The sequence below is a fragment of the Ovis aries genome, chromosome 3 (assembly GCF_016772045.2).
Source record: "Ovis aries strain OAR_USU_Benz2616 breed Rambouillet chromosome 3, ARS-UI_Ramb_v3.0, whole genome shotgun sequence".
NCBI lineage: Eukaryota > Metazoa > Chordata > Mammalia > Artiodactyla > Bovidae > Ovis > Ovis aries.
In genome coordinates this window covers 216378475-216399986 of record NC_056056.1, presented here as the reverse complement: position 1 = coordinate 216399986, position 21512 = coordinate 216378475, and the positions used below count along the sequence as shown (strand labels likewise).

The following is a 21512-nucleotide window of genomic DNA, read 5'->3' as shown; positions in this document are numbered from 1 at the left end:
AAGGAAAGTTATGACCAACCTAGACAGCATGTTGAAAAGCAGAGACATTACTTTGGCAACAAAGGTCCATCTAGTCAAGGCTATGGTTTTTCCAGTGGTCATGTATGGATGTGAGAGCTGGACTATAAAGAAAGCTGAGTGCCAAAGAATCGATGCTTTTGAGCTGTGGTGTTGGAGAAGACTCTTGAGAGTCCCTTGGACTGCAAGGAGATCCAACCAGTCCATCCTAAAGGAGATCAGCCCTGGGTGTTCATTGGAAGGACTGATGCTGAGGCTGAAACTCCAGTGCTTTGGCCACCTCATGCGAAGAGCTGACTCATTGGAAAAGACCCTGATGCTGGGAGGGATTGGGGGCAGGAGGAGAAGGGGATGACAGAGGATGAGATGGCTGGATGGCATCACTGACTTGATGGACATGAGTTTGGGTGAACTCCGGGAGTCAGTGGTGGACAGGGAGACCTGGCGGGCTGTGGTTCATGGGGTCACGAAGGGTCAGAGACAGCTGAGCGACTGAACTGAGCTGAGCTGAGTGCGACTGTGCGGTAGTTTGAGCATTCTTTGGCATTGCCTTTCTTAGGGGCTGGAATGAAAACTTGACCTTTTCCAGTCCTCGGGCCACTGCTGAGTTTTCCAAATTTGCTGGCATCTTGAGTGCAGCACTTTCACAGCATCATCTTTTAGGATTAAAATTAGCTCAACTAGAATTCCATCACCTCCACTAGCTTAGGTCCACTTGACTTCACATTCCAGGATGTCTGGCTCTAGGTGAGTGTTTCCACCATCCTGATTATCTGGGTCATAAAGATCTTTTTTGTACAGTTCTTCTGTGTATTCTTGCCAGCTCTTCTTAATATCTTCTGCTTCTGTTAGGTCCATACCACTTCTGTCCTTTATCGAGCCCATCTTTGCATGAAATGTTCCCTTGGTATCATTTTCTTGAAGAGATCTCTAGTCTTTCCCATTCTATTGTTTTCCTCTATTTCTTTGCATTGATCGCTGAGGAAGGCTTTCTTATCTCTCCTTGCTATTCTTTGGAACTCTGCCTTCAAATGGGTATATCTTTCCTTTTCTCCTTCGCTTTTTGCTTCTCTTCTTTTCACAGCTATTTGTAAGGCCTCCTCAGACAGCCATTTTGCTTTTTTGCATTTCTTTTTCTTGGGATGGTCTTGATCCCTGTCTCCTGTACAATGTTGTGAACTTCCATCCATAGTTCATCAGGCACTCTATCTATCAGATCTAGGCCCTTAAATCTATTTCTCACTTCCACTGTATAATCGTTAGGGATTTGATTTAGGTCATACCTGAATGGTCTAGTAGTTTTCCCTACTTTCTTCAATTTAAGTCTGAATTTGGCAACAAAGACCTCATGATCTGAGCCACAGTCAGCTTCCGGTCTTGTTTTTCCTGACTGTATAGAGCTTCTCCATCTTTGGCTGCAAAGAATACAATCAATCTGATTTTGGTGTTGACCATCTGGTGATGTCCATGTGTAGAGTCTTCTCTTGTGTGGTTGGAAGGGGGTGATTGCCCAGTGCATTCTCTTGGCAAAACTATTAGCCTTTGCCTTGCTTCATTCTGTACTCCAAGGTCAAATTTGCCTGTTTTTCCAGGTGTTTCTTGACTTCCTACTTTTGCATTCCAGTCCCCTATAAAGAAAAGGACATCTTTCTTGGGTGTTAATTCTAGAAGGTCTTATAGGTCTTCATAGAATCTTTCAACTTCAGCTTCTTCAGCATTACTGGTTGGGGCATAGACTTGGATTACTGTGATATTGAATGGTTTGCCTTGGAAATGAATAGAGATCATTCTGTCGTTTTTGAGATTGCATCCAAGTACTGCATTTCAGACTATTTTGTTGACCATGATGGGTACTCCATTTCTTCTAAGGGATTCCTGCCCACAGTAATAGATATAATGGTCATTTGAGTTAAATTCACCCATTCCAGTCCATTTTAGTTTGCTGATTCCTAAAATGCCAATGTTCACTCTTGCCATCTCCTGTTTGACCACTTCCAATGTGCCTTAATTCATGGACCTAGCATTCTAGGTTCCTATGCAATGTTGCTCTTTACAGCATCGAACCCTGCTTCCATCACCAGTCACATCCACAACTGGGTGTTGTTTTTCCTTTGGCTCCATCCCTTCATTCTTTCTGGAGTTATTTCTCCACTGATATCCAGTAGCATATTGGGCACCTACCGACCTGGGGAGTTCATCTTTCAGTGTCTTATCTTTTTGCATTTTCATACTGTTCATGAGGTTCTCAAGGCAAGAATATTGAAGTGGTTTGTGATTCCTTTCTCCAGTGGACCACATTCTGTCAGAATTCTCCACCATGACGCGTCCATTTTGGGTGGCCCTACACGGCATGGCTCATAGTTTCATTGAGTTAGACAAGGCTGTGGTTCATGTGGTTAGATTGGTTAGTTTTCTGTGATTGTGGTTTTCAGTCTGTCTGCCCTCTGATGGAGATGGATAAGAGGCTTATGGAAGCTTCCAGATGGGAGAGACTGACTGAGGGAAGTTCTCAGTCATCTGGAAGTTCATGGTTATCGTACTGTTGAGCAGACTTAGGCCAACCATGATCCATCCCCTGGGGTATAAGCATTGCCACTCCAACTCAACTAGGGTTTACAATTATTTTTCCTCTATGTAGCTGGCTGCTATGTTATTTGGTACATACAGTTTATAATTGTTACATTTTATTCTTTAATTGCTCCTTTGTACTATATTTAGTCCCTCTTTAACCAGCTGAGCCTTATACTCCGCCTAGTGTAATAGTGCCACTCTTGCTTTCCTTTAAAACTTAATTTGGGACTTCCCTAGAGGTCCAGAGGTTAAGAATCCACCTGCCAATGCAGGAGACACAGGTTCGATCCCTGGTCCAGGAAGATCCCACTTGCCTCGGACCAACTTAGCCTGTGAGCTGTAATTACTGAGGCCTGTGCAACTACGTCTGTGCTCCACAACAGAAGAAATCACTGCAAAGAGAAACCTGAGTACCGCAATGAAGAGCAGCATCCGCTTGCTGCAACTACTAAAGAAAGCCCACCCGCAGCCAGGAAAACCCAATGCAACCAACAATTAACTAATTAAAAATTTTCAAATTGGGGACTTCCTCAATCCAGTGGCTAGGACTCCATATTCCCAATGCAGGGGGCCCAGGTTTGACCCTTGGTTGGAGAACCAGATCCCACGTGCTGCAACCAAGAGTTCGCATGCCGCAAACAAAAAGATTCCGCATGTCACAACTAAGGACCAAAAACCAAACAAATTAACTTTTTTTAAAAAAAGTAAAGCCTGTACAACAGGGTTGGAGAACAAAGCTCTACACCGGTTAATTTCAGTCAGTTCAGTCACTCAGTTGTGTCCAACTCTTTTCGACCCCATGGACTGCAGCACGCCAGGCCTCCCTGTCCATCACCAACTCCTGGAGCTTACTCAAACTCATGTCCATTGCATCAGTGATGCCATCCAGCCATCTCATCCTCCGTCGTCCCCTTCTTCTCCTGCCTTCAATCTTTCCCAGCATCAGGGTCTTTTCCAGTGAGTCAGTTCTTTGCATCAGATGGCCAAAGTATTAGAGTTTCAGCATCAGTCCTTCCAATGAATATTCGGGACCAATTTCCTTTAGGATTGACTGATTGGATCTCCTTGCAGTCCAAGGGAGTTTCAAGAGTCTTTTCCAGTACCACAGTTCAAAAGCATTCATTCTTTGGCATTCAGCTTTCTTTTTTAGCTGTTATTTTTCAAAAATTTTAATTGCATAAAGTTTAATTTGCCTGATATCTTTTTGTTCATCCCTTTGTCTTTTTGTTCATCCCTTTATTTCCAAGCTCTATCACTTAAAGAGTATTTTTTTTTGTAAGTAGCATGGAAATGTTTATTCTGGTCACATTTTGTGCTGTGTTAGTTGCTCAATCGTGTCTGATTCCTTGGGACCCCATTGACTGTAGCCCACCAGTCTCCTCTGTCCATGGAATTTTCCAGGCAAGAATACTGGAAGCAGGTTGCCATTCCCTTCTTCAGGCGATCTTCCCAACCCAGGAATCGAACCTATTACGCATTACGGGCAAATTCTTGACCATCTGAGCCACCAGGGAAGCCCCTCGGTTCACATTCAGTGTAAAACATTAGATTTTACTCTTCTCATCTTATGCTGTGTTCATTACTTATTGTAACTGTTTCCTGTCCCTTTCCTCCATCCTGATGGGACTGTTGGCAGTGGGGGCAGTTGAAGCAGGGATTCTTTGTTAGTATCCTGCTGCTGTGGGTAAAGCATGTAGTCATCAGCAGTCCTGGTCACTAGACCAGCTAGCAGCACAGTCTGGAGGCTTCCTGGCAGTGAAGACTCCAAATTTAGTTCCTCATCTTTCCTAGAGATTCTGTGAACCATCCAACACCTTTCTCTTAAATGTTTTTTCTGTTTCAATTGGCCGGGGATGTCTGTTGCTTCAACCAAGAACACGAAAACACAGTTTCAAGTGTGTTGTTTCCCCAGTCAAGTCTGTGGTCAACTTCATGCGATGAAGTTTTACTTTACTTATTAACAACATTTGATATATTATTTTACTTGGCTGTGCCAGGTCGTAGTTGTAACATATGGGGTCTTTTTGTTTCGGCTTGCAGGATCTTTAGTTGTGGCAAGTGGGATCTCGTTGTCCCCTGACCAGGGCTCAAACCCTGGCCCCTTGCATTGGGAGCAAGGAGTCTTAGCCCCTGGACCACCAGGGAAGTCCTTATCTTATTTATTTAGACAAATGTTAGATACAGAGAAGGAATAGAGCATAGTTGGACTACAAAATGATCCCACTATTCCAGACTCTACTAGGAATTCTAAAGCAAATTTTTCCTTAGTGCTGTACCACTAAAGTTCTTTGTGAACATGACCGTGAAGTCGTTCAGTCATGTCCGACTCTTTGCGACTCCATAGACTGTAGCCTACCAGGCTCCTCTCATCGTTTAATGAAGGAAAGACTAATCCTAACCTAACCCTTTTAGAAAGTAAAGTTTTACAGACTTTCAAATTGTCTTTATTTATCTTTTTTTTTTTTCAATTCAAAAATATTTTCCCACTTAGAAAACTGAAGAAAGGACTCTGGACTTGGGAGAGGGTCAGGCATGCCCGTGGAGCTTGTTACTCGATCTGGAGAGTCAGCAGTTCATGAAGCATTGAGATGCCCCAGGAACTGTCATCTTGAGTCACTTCTTCATGAAAAAGGGGATGAGAGTCTGATGCTCAAGCCTCTGAAGATCTTTTCTAAGTCGGCGCCTGTGAGAGAGGGAGAATGCTTTGATTGGCAGGAAACTGTGAGGGAGGTAGGGGAGGAGAGGTGATGCTGAAAATGCAGGGACTGGAAATGCAAAGGGAAAGAACGGACTCAAGTGTGCCCTGGAGGCCTGGAGGGAAACAGAGAGCTAACGAGAATTTATTAAGGGGCTTCCCTGGTGGTCCAGTGATACAGAGTCTGCCTTCCCATGCAGGGGACTTGAGTTGGAACCCTGGTAGAGGAACTAATATCTCACGTGCTGCAGGGCATCTAACAGGCTGCGTGCCACAGAGAAGTGTCAGTCACTCAGTCGTGTCCAACTCTTTGCGGCCCCGTGGACTGTCGTCCACAGTAGCGCGCCAGGCTCCTCTGTCCATGGACTTCTCCAGGCAGGAACACGGGAGTGGCTAGCCATTCCCTTCTCCAGGGGATCTTCCTGACCCAGGGATCACATCCGGACCTCCTGCATCGCAGGCAGATTCTTTACTATCTGAGCCATCGGGAAGCCACAAAGAAGACTTAAAGCAAACAAGCAAACAAAAAGGGTCTATCGAGAGAGACATGGAAGGAACTGCAAGCGCCTGGGAGAGGGAGCCGAGAGGAGGTGTCATGAGAAAAAAGAAAGGGGTGGGGGTGGAAGCCAGCAAGGAGAGGACAGAAGACAGAAGTGGGGAGGCTGAAGCTGGGAAGGGAGTGGGGGAGAGGCCAGGGCCTGCCTCAGGGCCAGCTTCTCACCGTCAGGATCCTCTGGAGCCTTCGCCTTATGCTAGCACTGTATTGCTCCAGCTTGTCCCAGGGCTGGAAGGGCCTCAGCTGGTTGTCCACAAACTGTTCCCAGCAGTCTTCAAACTCTTGAGATTTTAGAGAGAGAAATAGAGTCAGGCCCCGAGGGCAGAGGGGCAGCAAGCAACCCAGGTTCCCTCCTTCCTTCCCCCTTCTTTCTCTTCCTCTCCCTGGAATTTCACCTTGCAGGTGGTATCACACCTTGAGTCCCAGCTGGGCCTGCATCCTTCCTGCCCAGCCTCCCCTCTTCTCCCTCTCCCACTCAGTGGCTTTCGTACTTGGAACTTGCAGAACCTCCAGGCCACTGACAGCTCTGTCTCTCTTCCTACCTGTGTGGGTCATGACAGCCACTGAGATCCCAGCTTTCTGCAGCTGCTGCAGCCCCCTGCAAAACGGCTTGATCCAGTGGAAGTACAGGCGGGAGGCAAAGATCTGCAGGTTCAGGTGGTCATTCCTGGTGATGAAATCGACCAGTTCACTGGCGCAGTTCGGGCAAGGGCTCCATGTGATATAGCAGATGATTTTGTAGCTCTGGCTCGGGTTCAGATTCAGTGAGTTGATCTTGTCAATAAAGCGAATTTCTGCATGCCGCTGCTTCTGGAGAGGGTATCGGACAGAGAGCAGGAAGGGCTGGTTAGAAGGCAGAGGCCAGACGTCACACATGGAGGGTGAAGTTGGGGATGAGGGGCTCTATCCTGTGAACTTTCCAGTATGTGAGCTTGCCGATAGCACAAGGAAAGAACCTCCTTTTGCTCATTATGTATTCCTTCACTCACTCACTCATCCATTAACCCCACATATCTGTATCCTGATCAGAATCTGATGAGGGTCCTTGTGACCAGAGGAGATGGGTTGTAGACCAGACACCCCCAGACTTCATAGTTATTTAGTCACTAAGTCGTGTCTAACTCTTTGCGACCCCATGGACGATATATAGCCCCCCAGTCGCCTCTGTCCATGGGATTTCCCAGGCAAGGATCCTGGAGTGTGTCGCCATTCTCTTCTCCAGGGGATCTCCCCAACCCAGTGATCAAACCCGCGTCTCCTGTATTGGCAGGTGGATTCGTTACCACTGAGCCACCAGGTAGAGTGTGAGCTGGTGTTTGGACACAATCAGGAGGTTGTCTGGAGATGTTTGAACCTGAGGGTACCAAGGAGCAGGTCAGGGAGGGAGACAGGAGGAACAGACAGGTAGAAAGGTGAGCAGAAAGGCAGAAATGTGATGGAGATCTGGCAGGTGAGGTTAGGTGCTCAGCCCTTGGAAGAGCGCTTGGCTTCCCGGAGTGATGACTGAGCTGAGCCCTGGAGAATGAGAAAACACGAACTTCTCAAAGAGGAGCAGGAAGACTTTGTGCTGGAGGGAAGGGCTTCTGTGGTGGCCTGGGGATGGGGAAGAAGGTGGAGCGTTGCCGGGAAGCTGGGTTAACTCAGCCTCTGCCGAGCCTTGGGATCCCCCTGCATGGATGGGGTCAGCCTCTGCCTGCCCTGCACCTGGAGGACCCGATTGACACCTTGTTTCGGAAGCAGCCTTTGTCAAGCATCAAGTCGTCAAGCTCCTTCAGCTGGTAGCACAGGTAGGTCTTCCTCCGGTAGTAAGGTGGTGGGACCCGGGGCTGGTTGCCAAACTGCTGCTTGAACAGAGTTTCTCTTAGCAGATTCATTGTGTTTCTGTGCAACAAGGAAGGAGAAAATCCAAGATGCAGAGAGTGTTCTTTCTCTGGCGTCACCCTAGGCTTGGTTACGTTCTGAAGCCAATTCCTTGGGCTCGCCTGGGCCCTTAAGGGGAGGTATGGGAGGGTCTCTTCCTTCTTGGCTGACCAGGGAGACCGGGGAGGGAGACGAAGAGCCTGAGTTCTCCTACCTCAGAGACCACCGGCCACCTCCCACCTCTGGCCTGAGAGATCCCCCCACTCCAGCCCATGCTAGAGGACACCGCAGGTAGGATGCCTGGGCTGGGGTGGGGCAGGGGTGCCCCGAGAGCTGAACACGGCATGTCCTTCCTCGGCTCTCACATCTTTGTCCTGAGCCCCAGACCCCTCTGTGTAGGTCCCACAAGCATCTCAATCCTGTGTCTAATATCAGAACCCATTCTCTTTGGGGAGTGGGGGGATGGAAGCTGGTGTTTTCCCTTTAACTCTTTGTGCTCTTGGCTGAAGTGTGTGTATCGCACTTCTGTCTGTAGAAAGAGCACAGAGGTACATGACCAGGAAAACCTGCTGTCACCAAGGCTGTGTTGCCACAGACACTTTTGGTGGAAGCACTCACTTAGCTTTTTCTCCCCCCGCCCATTACGCTTGTACTCTGTAAAGTATTTTATTTTGTATCTTGCTTTCCTTCATGTAATACATTGCAAAGTGGCCCAGCCCATGTGGAGATGCAGAACCACCAGGTTCTAGTATGTGAGCTTGCCCATAGCACAAGGAAAGGACCTCCGTCTTCCCTTCATTAGGTATTCCTTCACTCACTCACTCACTCATTAACCCCACCCTCCTCAAGCATCTGTATCTTGATCAGAATCCGATCAGGGTGCCTGAGGCCAGAGGAGATGGGTTGTAGACCAGACACCCCCAGGGCTTCGGAGGTGTTTAGTCACTAAGTCGTGTCTGACTCTTTGTGACCCCATAGACTGTAGCCTGCCAGGCTCCTCTGTCCATGGGATTTCAATAAACCCCATTTCTTTTCAATAAATGTTGCTGGCTTTGCACAAATTGAAGCAGGTGGATACAACCAGGAGCCTTCCTGCCAGACCCCAGGGAGGTGTAGGAAGACACGCTCTGGCCGGAGCCCCACCGCAAGTGGACACTCAAGGCCAAGCAGATGCCAATCTGAACAAGCCTGGGAGGCTTGATGGCCTCAGACCACTGTCCTTTTGGACCCACCATCCACGGTAATGTCACTTGGCCTATCATCGCATCAGACACAGGTGACCTCAGAGCATCGGAACTGGCATCTGGACACAGGAACCAAACCAAGGATGCCCTCACAGCCTGGACCCTGGGTTGTAACATTATCCTACAAGGCCGGAAAAGCTTTGCCATATTTCCTGCTGCCTCACTGAAATACCACCGGTTCCACCAATGAAAAACCATTTCTGGTATCTGGCATTCTAATTAGCAAAGCCACAGATTTCACCAGTGGAAACCTATCTCATCAATGGAAACCTAACATCCCTTGTGTTAATCAGTAAAACTTTAGGTGGATTTGGAGAACAACTGCTAAAGAGACCATCTCTGGACTGTGACATTTTGTTACCCGCCACTGACCTCCCCTAAAGTTCATACTCCCGGTGAGGGGAACTGGCGGCCAGATCAGAAGGGAAATCCCATTTGCAGCACATCCGAGACAACCACTGCCCCGTCTGCCCAGAGTCTTCCTGATTTTAGCCCTGAAGTCTCCACGTTCTGGGAAACTCCCCTGTCCTGGGGACACCCAGACAACTCAAGGCTTAGACCCTTCACATTTCAGACAAGAGGATTTATCTTCACAGCACGTATGTTGCACCTTGACCTTGAATAGCTAAAACTGTAGGTGTGACAGAAACAACCTTTAAGAAGTATTTAAAGACCAATTGAATTTTTCACACTTGGTAGTGTCTTCATGGGAGATGAGTTATCTTCTTATCTTGGAGAGTTTTCCCTCCACAGAGTAGAAATGAGAGTATTCTTTTGCAAAATTGTGCCTTTAAAATAGTTTTACAAAAACGCTTTTGTAGCTGACTCCAGACATTGTTTCAATCATCCTTGAACTTAAAGTCTAGGATTGAGGGTGCACAGAAAGCTTCAGGAAGACCTGGGGGCCATGTCTATGGGATATGGCCAGGGCCAGACAGAGAGATGGCCAGGGACACAGACAGACAGGCTGTGGCAGGGGCGGGGCTGGGAGTCTGAGGCAAGAGGATGAACAGAAGTGGAGCACTGCAGGGAAGGAGCCAGAGAGAGAACCCAGGGCTGGGAGTGGATGGTGGCAGAGCCCGAGGCTGAGAGAAGAACTGGCATCGATACCTGGTCCCCGCAGCCTGGCTCCAGCCCCGTTGGCAGTCTCGGCTTGCCCTGGCACTGGGCTCTCTGGCTCCACCTCCCTCTCAGCAGGCTGCCCTTGGCCTTGGGAGAGTCCCTTATCTGAGAATGTTCCCCCACAGCTTTCTGAGTGGCAGGTGCCCTTCTGGCCTGGAGAAGCCGAGGTGGGAAGTCCTAGGCTGGTTTTCTGTTTCTCCATCCTCTTCCTCCTCCTGGGCTCTTGACTTACCTGGTTTGGGGAGTCCAAACACAATCTCCTCGCCCAGGAAGGCCTGATCCAGCCCAGCCCTCCGTCATAGACACTCCCAGGACCCTTGCTTTTAGGACAGCGCCTGATCTGAAAGCGACCTCCCAGCCATCTCAGCCAAGGTCCCACCCCTTCCTGTTTTGGCACCAGGGGTGGGAGGGCCCCGGGGTGCTTTGCTTCCTCAGGCTCAGACCCACCCTCTCTGGGGCCCTCCCTCTTGGCAGAGCCCAGCCTCTGATGGACCGACATTATTGCCAAGGGGAAACAGAAAGTAAAGATGCTGGCGAGGGGCTGGGCCAGGCCCTGGCTGTAGAGAGCAAGACAGAGGCTGTTCCCACTGGGGGAGGGGCAGGCTGGTGCTCTCTCCACCCCACCCCGGCTTGGCACTTTGCTGTCATTTAGTGCCCTGGCAAGACTCTGGGCAGGGTGGAAAAGGAGCACTGGGGGTCAGCACTCTAAATCTTCACCTCCAGCACTGTGTTGGGCAGATCTGTACACCACCAGCCACCCCAGCGCCCCAACAGCCTCGAGCAGGGAGGATCGTTATCCTGACATTTTAGATGAGGTCCTAGCACAGAGAGGCCAAGACACTCTCTCGAGGTCACACAGCAAATGCATGAAAGAACTGGAAAGCTGTCCAGGTGGCCTGGCCCGGCTCCCTCCTCCTGCTTCCCCATTGTTCCATTAAAAGGAGTGGGCGGATGGTGGGTACAAAAGAAGGGGTAAGCTGCCCCTTCATGTCAAGACCTCCAGATGAAAAAGCAGCTCTGGGGAAAGGGGAAACCTAGGGAGGAGGTCTTAGAGCAGTCACAGCCACTGTCCAGACTACACACTAAGTCAACTTTTCCCTCACAGACCCTGCACACCCACCCTTCTGCCCCACAGGCCCTGGTGTGGCCTCGGGGGTAACAAGAGCTTGAGTAGGAAGTTAGAGGATCTACAAGAATGCTGTCCCCTTTACTTCCCTTTGTCCTAATGCCCAGGGTCACAGCCAATGGAAAATTCTAGAACAATCTGGGTCCTTCTGGGAAGACTGATCAGATCTGCACACCGAAGTGTTGGTCAGACTCAGAGAGCTAAGTTGCCCCTGGCCTGAGAAGCAGGAAGGGTGGACAAGAAGGCTGAAACCCTTTGCTGGCCTTTCCCTAATGACAGCAATCCTCCAGCCCGGCCCTAGAGATCCCCGTGAGCTGCCTGAGACGGGCCGAGATGCAGGCGGGCTGGAGCGGGACATTTTGAGCCAATCAGACGCAGGTGTGCTGGGAACAGGACATTTGGAGCCAATTAGACGCAGGCGTGCTGGGAGCAGGACATTTGGAGCTGGCCGCTGTGGCCCTTTTAATGCTGGAGACAATCAGGAAGTGCCTCATCCACAGGCGGGTCCGTCTGTGCCTCCCTCCTTGAAGGAAACACCGACAGGGAGGGCATCGAGGCAGATGAGCTGAAGCAGCCAGGGACCCCACCCCCCACCCCCCTGGGACTCTGCTCAGGACCCCCAGGCAGCAGTGCAAACAGGAGGGGAGAGCAATTGGACAAGCAACTGCTGCCACTGACAATTCACAGCCAGATGCCAAGAGGAGTGGGACCCCCGACCTTCTCCACGAGGACTTTATGGCAGATTCCAAACCGACAGCTTCCCACTTGCTGGTGCTTCCTGGGCCTCTGGAGGCCCAGAAACCCAGCTCATCAGGAGCTTACTCTCTTTACCCCTTGCCACAGTTCCCGCCACCCTTTCTGGAATCTCCACCGAGCTCCTCCTCCTCGGTGCATTTATGTGGCTGCTGGCTCCGCAATCACAGGGCCAGATACTCACATTCTGGTCTACCTTGAGCAGCCGAGCTGTGGTCTCTGACCTGACTCCTGGCGGCCCTTCCACTTTCTGTTCTGCTTTTGGGAGAATCTCTGATCGTCTCAATCCTTCCGTGCCCAATCCTAATTTTTCCCCTAAAGGCTTATTTAAATGTAAACTTAATCATTAACTACCCCCCTCTCCCCAAACACACTCTCCATCACCATCCTCAGCGCTTCATCGCTGGCAGCAGTGTGGGAATGGGACCAGGAATGAGCAGAGTGAGCATGGGCTGTGATGATGTCAGAGTGACCGAGGGGTGAGGGTGGGGTTGTGGGGGCACCAGGGTCTAGAATGGAAGCAGACGAGTCAGGGTCAAGGGATGGGGGCATAACCTGGAGAGAGACACACAGGACCAGGATTCTGCTGTCACTGCGCCCGCTCAGCTCAGAGATGCCCTTGGTCATTGAAGGGGCTGAACTGTGAGCCCCAAATCCATATTCTGAAGTCCCCACTTCCACTTCCTCAAAATGTGACCATAACTGAGACAGGACCTTGAAGGCAGTGACTGAATTAAGAGCAAGCTCTTAGAGCGGGGGTCCCCAGTCTCTGGGCCATGGACTGGTACCTGTTTGTGGTCTGTTAGAATGGGTCTGCAAAGCAGAAGGTGAGCGGTGGGCAAGCAAGCAAAGCTTTATCTGCGTTTACAACCGCTTCCCATCGCTCACATTACTGCCTGAGCTCCGCCTCCCATCAGGTCAGGGGCAGCATCAGACTCTCACAGAAGCACAGACAGGGCTCCCAGGTGCCATTAGCAGTATAGAACCCCTGCCAATGCAGGAGCCGGAAGAGACTCGGGCTCAGTCCCCGAGTCGGGAAGATCGCCTGCAGGAGGGCTTGGCAATCCACTCCCGTGTTCTTGCATGGAGAATCCTATGGACAGAGGAGCCCGGCGGGCTGCAGTCCATGGGGTGGCAAAGAGTTGGAAATGATTGAAGCAACTTAGCTCGCACATACGGGCGTGCACACCCTACTGTGAACTGTGCAATCAAGGGACCTAGGTTGCACGCTCTTTATGAGAATCATCCCCAAACCATCCTCTTCTCAACCCTCCAGTCCGTGGAAAAACACTGTCTTCCATGAAACTGGTTCCTGGTGCCAAAAAGGTTGGGGACCACTGTCTTAGCGTGACTCTTACTCCGATCTGACTGATGTCCTTATGTGTGCTAAATTGCTTCAGTCGTGTCCGACTCTTTACAACAGTATGGTCTGTAGCCCACTGGGCTCCTCTGGCCAGAGGATTCTCCAGGCAAGAATACTGGAATGGGTTGCCATGCCCTTCTCCAGGGGATCTTCCTGACCCAGGATTGAACCTGCATCTCCAACGTCTCCTGCATTGGCAGGCGGGTTCTTTACTGCTAGCGCCAGCTGGGAAGCCCCAGCGTCCTTATAAGCAGAGGAGACTGGGACACACAGAGGGACACCAGGGGCTCCCCAGAGGTCACGCACAGAAGAAGGGCCATCTGAGGACACAGCAAGAAGGCAGCCACCTGCGGCCAAGGAGAGAGGCCGCAGGAAAACCCAGCCTGCCATCACCTTGGGCTTGGACTTCTAGCCTCCATGACACCGAGGAAAGGAAATGCCTCTTGTTAAGTCACCCAGTCTGTGGAGTTTTGTTGCCGATACCCTAGCGAATGAATACAGTCACTCCCATCAGGAATCCTCGTTCTCTGATTAGTCAGGTCAGGCTTCAGGGTTGTTGTTTCAAATCTCGTTTTCACATGTATACATGCTCACACCCACTTATGTTCAGTTCAGTAACAAGGTTGGGTCAGCGCGTGAGATGGGAGGAGGCGGGGGCCCCTTGCTAGGGGAGAGGGAGACGCTGGGGGAAGAAAGGAGAGAGGACCAAGGAAAGACAGGGTGGTTCAAGGGCAGGGGCCCGGCAGGACCGGGGGAAAGAGGAGGCTGAGAAGGGAGGTGACGGTGGGCGGAGGTGAGGGGGAGGCCGTGGGTCGGGGTAAGGGGCAGGCTAAGGAAGCCCTCACCCGAGAATGTCCTCAAGCTCTGCAGCCAGCAGCTGATAATTTCTCTTCAGTTTCTTCCAAGGCCTGAAGGGCCTCCTCTGACTGTATACAAACTTTTTCCAACAGTATTTGAATTCTGAGATAAAGAGGAAAGCAGAGCTGTCTGAGCTGGGCCTGTCCTCCCTGTGCCCTGGGCCCTCCTCCCCGCTCCCCAGGCTCCCCTCCCACTCCCCCCTTCCTTGGGGGGTATTCTAGGCGCCCCCTATCCCTCCCCTCGCCCAGCCCCCCAGCCCCCTCTGCTCTCACCTTGGTAGGACATAATGTCTACACAGGCTCCCTGGTCACTCAGCCTGAGCAGCCCCTTCCTGTACTGTGGTTTCTGGAAGTAGTAGAGGCGGGCGGTGAAGATGCTCAGCGTCACATTCTGGTACATCCCCAGGAAGCCCGCCACCAGCTCGGCGCACTTCATGCAGGGGCTCCACGACATGAACCAGGTGATGTGGTAACACTCATCAGGGCGCAGCTTCTTGGCGCAGAACCAAGACAGGAAGCGGCGTTCGCTGTGGCAGTGAGTCCCAGCATAGACCTGGGAGAGACAGAGGAGGAAAGCGCGGTTGTTCTTGGCGGCAGAGCGGGCCATGTGGCCGGGGCGGGTGGTGGGGGGAGGAGGGGTCAGGGGCTGGTGTCCCAGAGGCAGGTGGCTTACTAGTTATCCCTTCCCTCCATCCATCCCCTCCCTTCTTTTCTTCCTTAGTTGTCCCTTCCCACAGTCATCCATTCATCCCAACATCCATCCTCTCAAGCATTCATTCTAAAAGTATCCTGAGTCCGGCTTCGTGCCAGGCCCTCTGGGGTCCAGGTTGGTTCCCTGGGTGCTGCCTGCTAGGAGGCTCACAGAGCTGCCCTGCACCTCAGGGAACCCACCAGCCACACACCTCTACAGAGCACCTGACGTGTGGCTCGAGTGAAGGGAGATGTGTTGTAGGTGTGAAAATACATAGTTCAGGGATTTCCCTGGTGGTCCAGTGGCTAAGACTCCATGCTCTCAATGCAGGGCGGTGGGGTTCAATCCCCGGCCAGGGAACTAGACCCCACAGGCCGCAACTAAAACAGATCCTGTATGCTGTAACTAAAAGAACATGCCACAGCTAAGGCCTGGAGCAGCCAAATAAATAAATATTAAAAATAAAAAACACAGTTCGTTTCAGTGACTTAGTATGAACAAAAAAGAATGCAAACTATCTCATGAAGTTTTAGATTAGTTATGCATTAGAAAATACATATAAGCATATAGCTTAGATATACAGTCAATTCTCTATATCTGAGGGCTGCTCATCTGTGGATTCAACCAACCACCTATTGAAATTATTCAGAAAAAGGAAATTCCAGAAAGTTTCAAAAGGCAAAACTTGAATTTGCCCGGCTGGCAACAATTTACATAATATCTTGTTCATTCGCTAAGTTGTATCTGACTCTTTATGACCCCATGGACTACAGCACTCCAGCCTTCCCTGTCTTTCACCATCTCCCGGAGTTTGCTCAGAATCATGTCTATTGTGTTGATGATGCCATCCAACCATCTCATCCTCTATTGTCCCCTTTTCCTCCTGCCCTCAATCTTTCTCAGCATCAGGGTCTTTTCCAGTGAGTCAGCTCTTTGCATCAGGTAGCCAAAGTATTGGAGCTTCAGGGTCAGCCTCAGTCCTTCCAATGAATTTTCAGGCTTGATTTCCTTTAGGATTGACTGGTTGGATCTCCTTGCAGTCCAAGGGACTCTCAACAGTCTTCTCCAGCACAATTCGAAAGCATCAGTTCTTTGGTGCTCAGCCTTCTTTATAATCCAGCTCTCACATCTGTACATGACTACTGAAAAAACCATAGCTTTGACTATAAGGACCTTTGTTAGCAAAGAGATGTCTGCTTTTTAATACACTGTCTAGGCTTGTCATACGCTTTCTTCCAAGCAGCAAGCGTCTTTTAATTTCCTGGCTGCAGTCGCCATCCACACTGGTTTGGGAGCCCAGGAAAATAAAATCTGTCACCGTTTCCCCTTTTCCCCGATCTATTTGCCATCAACTGATGGGACTGGATGCCACAATCTTAGTTTTTTGAAAGCTGAGTTTTAAGCCATCTTTTTCACTCTCCTCTTTCACTTACATCTACATCGTATTTACAAATGTTTATGTAGCATTTACATTGTATCAGATATCACTTTAGAGATAATCTAAAGTATATGGGAGAATGTGGGTAGGTTATACACAAATGCTATGCCACCTTACATATGGAATTCAGTATCTGCAGATTTTGGTGTTAGCAGGGTTCTTGGAACCAACCTCCCGCTCCATACAGAGGGATGACTGCATTGCCCAATATCTTATCAATATTAATTTCATCGATTTCTCTTAACCTTTTGAATACTGGGTAGTAGAAAAAGTCAGATGACATGTATGACTTGGATTATATTTTGATGGGGTAATATTGCTATGGCGCACACTCCTACCCCACCCAGCCCATGACAGCTGCCTTCCCCAGGAAGGTTCTGAAAAGGCTGCAGGCGGGTGGGGGACATTTTGCAGGACTGGTGAGATGTTGACACAGGAGCCGCAGAACAGTGGACTTATTAGGCACTGCTGATGCTGCAGTGGTCATCCAGGAGACCTGGCCATGTGCTCAAAGCCAGCTGGCTGACAGGCAGGATGAAGGTTGCGGGTCTCCCCTGTGAGATCCCAAGCCCTAGGCACAGAAGAGGAATGGGTGTGGCAGGTGAGGACCCAACCAGCAGAGCAGCTACTAGGGTCTGATCGGCACTGGAACACAATAGACCAGACTTCCTAAACACGTCATTGTTGTTAAGTCGCTAAGTCGTGTCCAACTCTTTTGTGACCCCATGGACTGTAGCCCCCCAGGCTCCTCTGTCCATGGGATTTCCCAGGCAAGAATACTGGAGTGGGTTGCCATTCCCTTCTCCAGGGGATCTTCCTGACTCAGGGATGGAACCCATATCTCTTGCATCTCTTCCACTGGCAGGCGGATTCTTTACCACCAAGCCACCAGGGAGGCCCACATGCTTTCCTCCAAAGCTAAAGGCCAAGCTCGATGACAACTCAGAGACCCACCACCAGCAGACTCTAAACAAAGCCTGGTGGGATGTCAACTGCCATCCAGTATGAGGTTTCAGGAGCGTCAAGTAGAGACTTCACAGGCTAAGGTCTTAGGAAAATGTATGGAAAGACACAGAATTCCCTGAGAGCCTCCAAATGGCATAGGACTGATTACAATTTTCTCCACATTATCAACTGGCTTATGAACCTTTATATTACCTGTGACAGAGGGACACCAAAACAGGAACTAGATTGGAACTATTACCCTGGGCAAAGACATCGGACACTATCACTGCGGTGTGCCTCTGCTTGTCCAACTCTTTGCCATCCCAAGGACTGTAGCCCACCAGGCTCCTCTGTCCATGGAATTTTCCAGGCAAGAATACTGGAGTGGGCTGCCATTTCCTTCTCCAGGTGATCTTCCCAAACCCGGAAAAGAACCCGTGTGTCCCTCATCTTCTGCGCTGCAGGCAGATTCTTTAGGGCTTGAACCATCCAGGAAGCCCCATCACTGCTATATCTGCATTCTTTTATTTATCTAGGCCCCACCAAACTGCTTGCCGGATGTTAGTTTTCCATGCCCCCTGCCCTGGGAGCACTGAGTCTTTACCACTGGCCTGCCAGGGATGTCCCTATAACTGCATTTTTGATAAAAACTGGACACACTGCGAAAGGAATTTTCCTAGTATCTGACATAACACAGTCTGAGAACGAATGAATGGCAGTTGTGATTATATCCCCCGGTCACAACTTTGGGAAAACGACTTGTGCAAGGATCCTGAAACTTCGACAGTTTGCCCATCCACTCCCTGCTCCCGGGCTTTTCCTCCCTTGGCGGGACACACTTGAATCTGTGCTGCCCGCACTGCAATTCTAAGGCACCAAATAAATGCGATGAGTTTCCTGGGGCCCGTACCTGGTTATGAAAGACCCCCCAGTCGAAGGAGACAGGTGAGCGGTGTTTCCATGTTTTCACCCGGTAGCAGATGTAGGAGCAGTTCCGCCCATAGGCATAGAGTAGGTTGTGAAACTGGAAGTAGAAGGTTTCAGGATCTAACCTCGCCACGTGGTCGCTGGAGATAAAAAGAGAAAAGAGAAAATGCAGAAAGCGCCCCCTTCCACCTCTACCTGGGCATTCCTCCCAGCTGGTGTCTCCTGAGTGCAACACCCTGGCCACTCTTGGTGCTCAGCTTCCCAGCAGCCCTCCTGGGCCTTGGGAATTTCCTGCTGCCTTTGCAGGCAGGAAGGAAGACTGGGGAAGAGGAGAGGATGCTGGGTCAGCAGGGTGGGTGACGCCTCCCCCTGGGGCCCAGGCTCTGCTCTTTCCTATAGCACCCTAATCCCCACTCCAGTTTTCCTGCCTACCATTAGTAAAACAGTAAAAAAGTAATAAAAACCTCCGCACTACAAAATAATAGCCTTTGTCATTTCAGTTCCATTCATCCCTGACTTTTCACTTGTGCATTTGTTTGCTTGTGCAAATTTTTGTTGGAGTAAAGTTATTTCATAACATGGTGCTAGTTTCTATGGTCCGGCAGAGTGAATCAGCCGTGCACAAGCGTGCATCCCCGCTCTTTGGGATTTCCTTCCCATTGAAGTTGTCACAGAGCACCCAGTGGAGTTCCCTGAGCTGTAGAGTAGGTTCTCCTTAGTTATCTATTTCATACATGGTATCAATAGTTGTTCCAGTTTTTTAACACCTAAACTCACCAGCTCAGGCTACTGTTTCAAGTGCTCTCTGTATCTGAACTCATCGACTCCTCCCCCAAAATCCACGGGAGCCAAGCCCGTTTTATAGAGGAAGCAGGGATACCGAGGGGGCAAGTGGCCCGCCCAAGTCACACAGCAGTAAGTGATGGAGCTGGGCCAGACCAGGCCATTTCCCGCTGTGCCATCTGTGACCTTGCAGCCGTGTGAAGTCTTGGATGTGGCTTTCTTTCCTTCTCACTTTTAAAACAGGAGCACTTCCTCTGATCTTTCCTCGATTCTAGGCTCGTGGTACAGGTATAAACGTGAAGCGTGGTCACCTAAGGTGTGGCCAGGTTGTAAACCATTTAATGGATTTATTTAAACCAATGGTTGTAAATAAAACCATTTATTTTTCTGCTCAGAGCTGAGGTATCCTTGGAAGAAGGGATGTCTCTACTTGCCTCAGAAAAGTATTCTCACACTGTGCTTACAGTGGTCTAAACAGTAGAGAAAATGGATCGGAGTGCTGTAAACACAATCCACCAGCTGCTTCAGCCATCCTTTGGCCAAATTCTAAGTGTTCATAGAGGGTGCAGCCCAGCACAGGCGGGAAGAGAATTCGCCCGACAGCATTTCAGATTGGGAGCTGGGCCAGAGGACCCTCAGAGAGGCGTGGAGGTGTGGGAGGGGCCGGTTCGAAGCAAGAGTGGGCGCCCCATCCCCGGAACAGGGCAGACTCCAAGTGGGAGAGGGTCCTTTCAGAAAAGGTGCCAGAGGGGGGAAAAAGAACGGGGCTGGAGCTGCAGAGACTTCAGGGAGAAGGAGGCTGAGGGACAAGACACAGCCCTAGAGACCTCGGGAGAGGGGGCCCAGTAGACAGAGCGGGCGGGCAGCAGTACCTGATCCAGGGCATCTGGCTGTAGCCTCGGCAGGCTGGTTGCAGCCCTGGCCTTTGTCTTGAGTGCGGGGGCTCCACTTCCTCTCTCAGGACTCTCGGATAGAAAAACCCCTTATCTGTGAGTGACCTCCCAGGCCGGCTCTGCGGAAGCCCGCCCTCCTTCCTGCTTTGGCACCGGGGGTGGGAGGAGGGCCCCGGGTGGGAGGGCCCCCGGGGTGCTTTGCTTCCTCAGGCTCAGATCCACCTTCCCCTGGGCCCTCCCTCTTGGCTGAGCTCAGCTTCTGATGGGGCCAGGCCCCTCCATGGGGTAGGACCTGACGTTACTGCAAAGGGAAAGAGAAAGTAAAGATGCCCAAGAGGGGGATGGGCCAGATCCTGGCTGAAGAGAGCAGACCTCGGCCCCGCTCCCACCGGGGGAGGGCAGGCTGGATCCCTCTCCACCCTACGCCCTCACCCAGCCCAAATCTGCGCCTCGCTCTACATCTGCCTGTTGAATGAATGGACGCCATGAGGGAGTGTGGCCCTTATGAGGAAGGAGACTGGTGGGCTCCAGGTTGGAAATTTACAATAAGCCACCCTTCTGGTTGCATTTCCTGAGATAAGAGATAGGTGGGTTCCAGTTAAGGAATTTACAGGGTCAATAGCCAGTCTTTGACTCCTCCCTCAAGGGGATAATCACGACAAGGACAATGAAAGGGAAAAAACCCTGTCTGACAGAGGAGACCCTACAAACACAGAAACTCTCCTTGGAGTCAAGAAAGAAAGTAGAAAAGTATTTAGTTGCCTGACTCTTAGCGACCCCATGGACTGTAGCCCGCCAGGCTCCTCGGTCCTTGGAATTCTCCAGGCAAGAATACTGGAGGGGGTTGTCATTTCCTTTGCCAGGAGATCTTCCCGACCCAGGGCCACCAGGGAAGCCTTGGAATCAAAAGTCAGAGGATAATTCCAGGCCATGATGAGTCTTGCTCCTCCCAGAAGCCTTCACTTCAAGATCCAACTTGGCTAGGGTGGGCGTGTGCACCCCAGGGGAGGGTTCTAAGACAAATTAACCAGGGAGGACAAAGTAAGGTGATTGGCTTGAGGGAAGACATAGACCTGGAAAACTGCCCTTTTATGAAGGATTTATTATAAAGGATTTAAACTTCCCAAAGTTGCTAATTTCTCTGAGCTCACCCCCGTGCCTTTCTGAATGTACTTTTTCTTTTCAATAACCTTTTTACTTTACTCTTTACCCTCTGCCTCCTTGCCTGAATTCATTCTTGATTAGGCAGGCAAGACTAGGAACCTTAGTCTTACCTGCTGACTCCTGTGGTCCAGGGGTTAGGACTCCTGGTCTGGGAAATGAAGATCTTGCTTCCAGTTGCCGGGTGCTGCCGTTTGCTCCTGACCGCATCCAAAATCATTCCCACCTCCAAGTTCCAGCCTGCTTGGTGTTCGGGCTATACAGAGAAGAACAAACCTGACTCCAGGTTGAATCTGTTCCTTTAGCTTGAACCCTTGAGCTCTGCAGCCTGCACTCAGTCACGCTGGTTCTGCAGCCTTTTAAACCAATGTTGCTTGGAATTTCCCATGGATTCAGGTTCTGTGTCCCACTCTAAAGCAGGAGTGGTGGACGCTGGCCCCAGACTAACCACATGATTTTTTGTAAATAACACTTTGTTGGCACTTTTGAAAAGGGGGAAGTCAAGGAGT

At 50.4% G+C, this 21512-nt stretch overlaps 1 protein-coding gene across 6 annotated transcripts; it reads right to left on the bottom strand.

Annotated features, from left to right (window-relative positions):
* Nucleotides 1-5017: 5017 nt before the first annotated feature.
* On the bottom strand, nucleotides 5018-19963 carry APOBEC3F (apolipoprotein B mRNA editing enzyme, catalytic polypeptide-like 3F). Of its 6 annotated transcripts, NM_001093784.1 has the most exon segments (8): nucleotides 5261-5272; nucleotides 6006-6121; nucleotides 6383-6650; nucleotides 7565-7721; nucleotides 14154-14268; nucleotides 14439-14718; nucleotides 18150-18306; nucleotides 19822-19835. In NM_001093784.1, coding segments are annotated over 8 exon segments (1119 nt in total).
* Between the last annotated feature and the right edge of the window lie 1549 nt (nucleotides 19964-21512).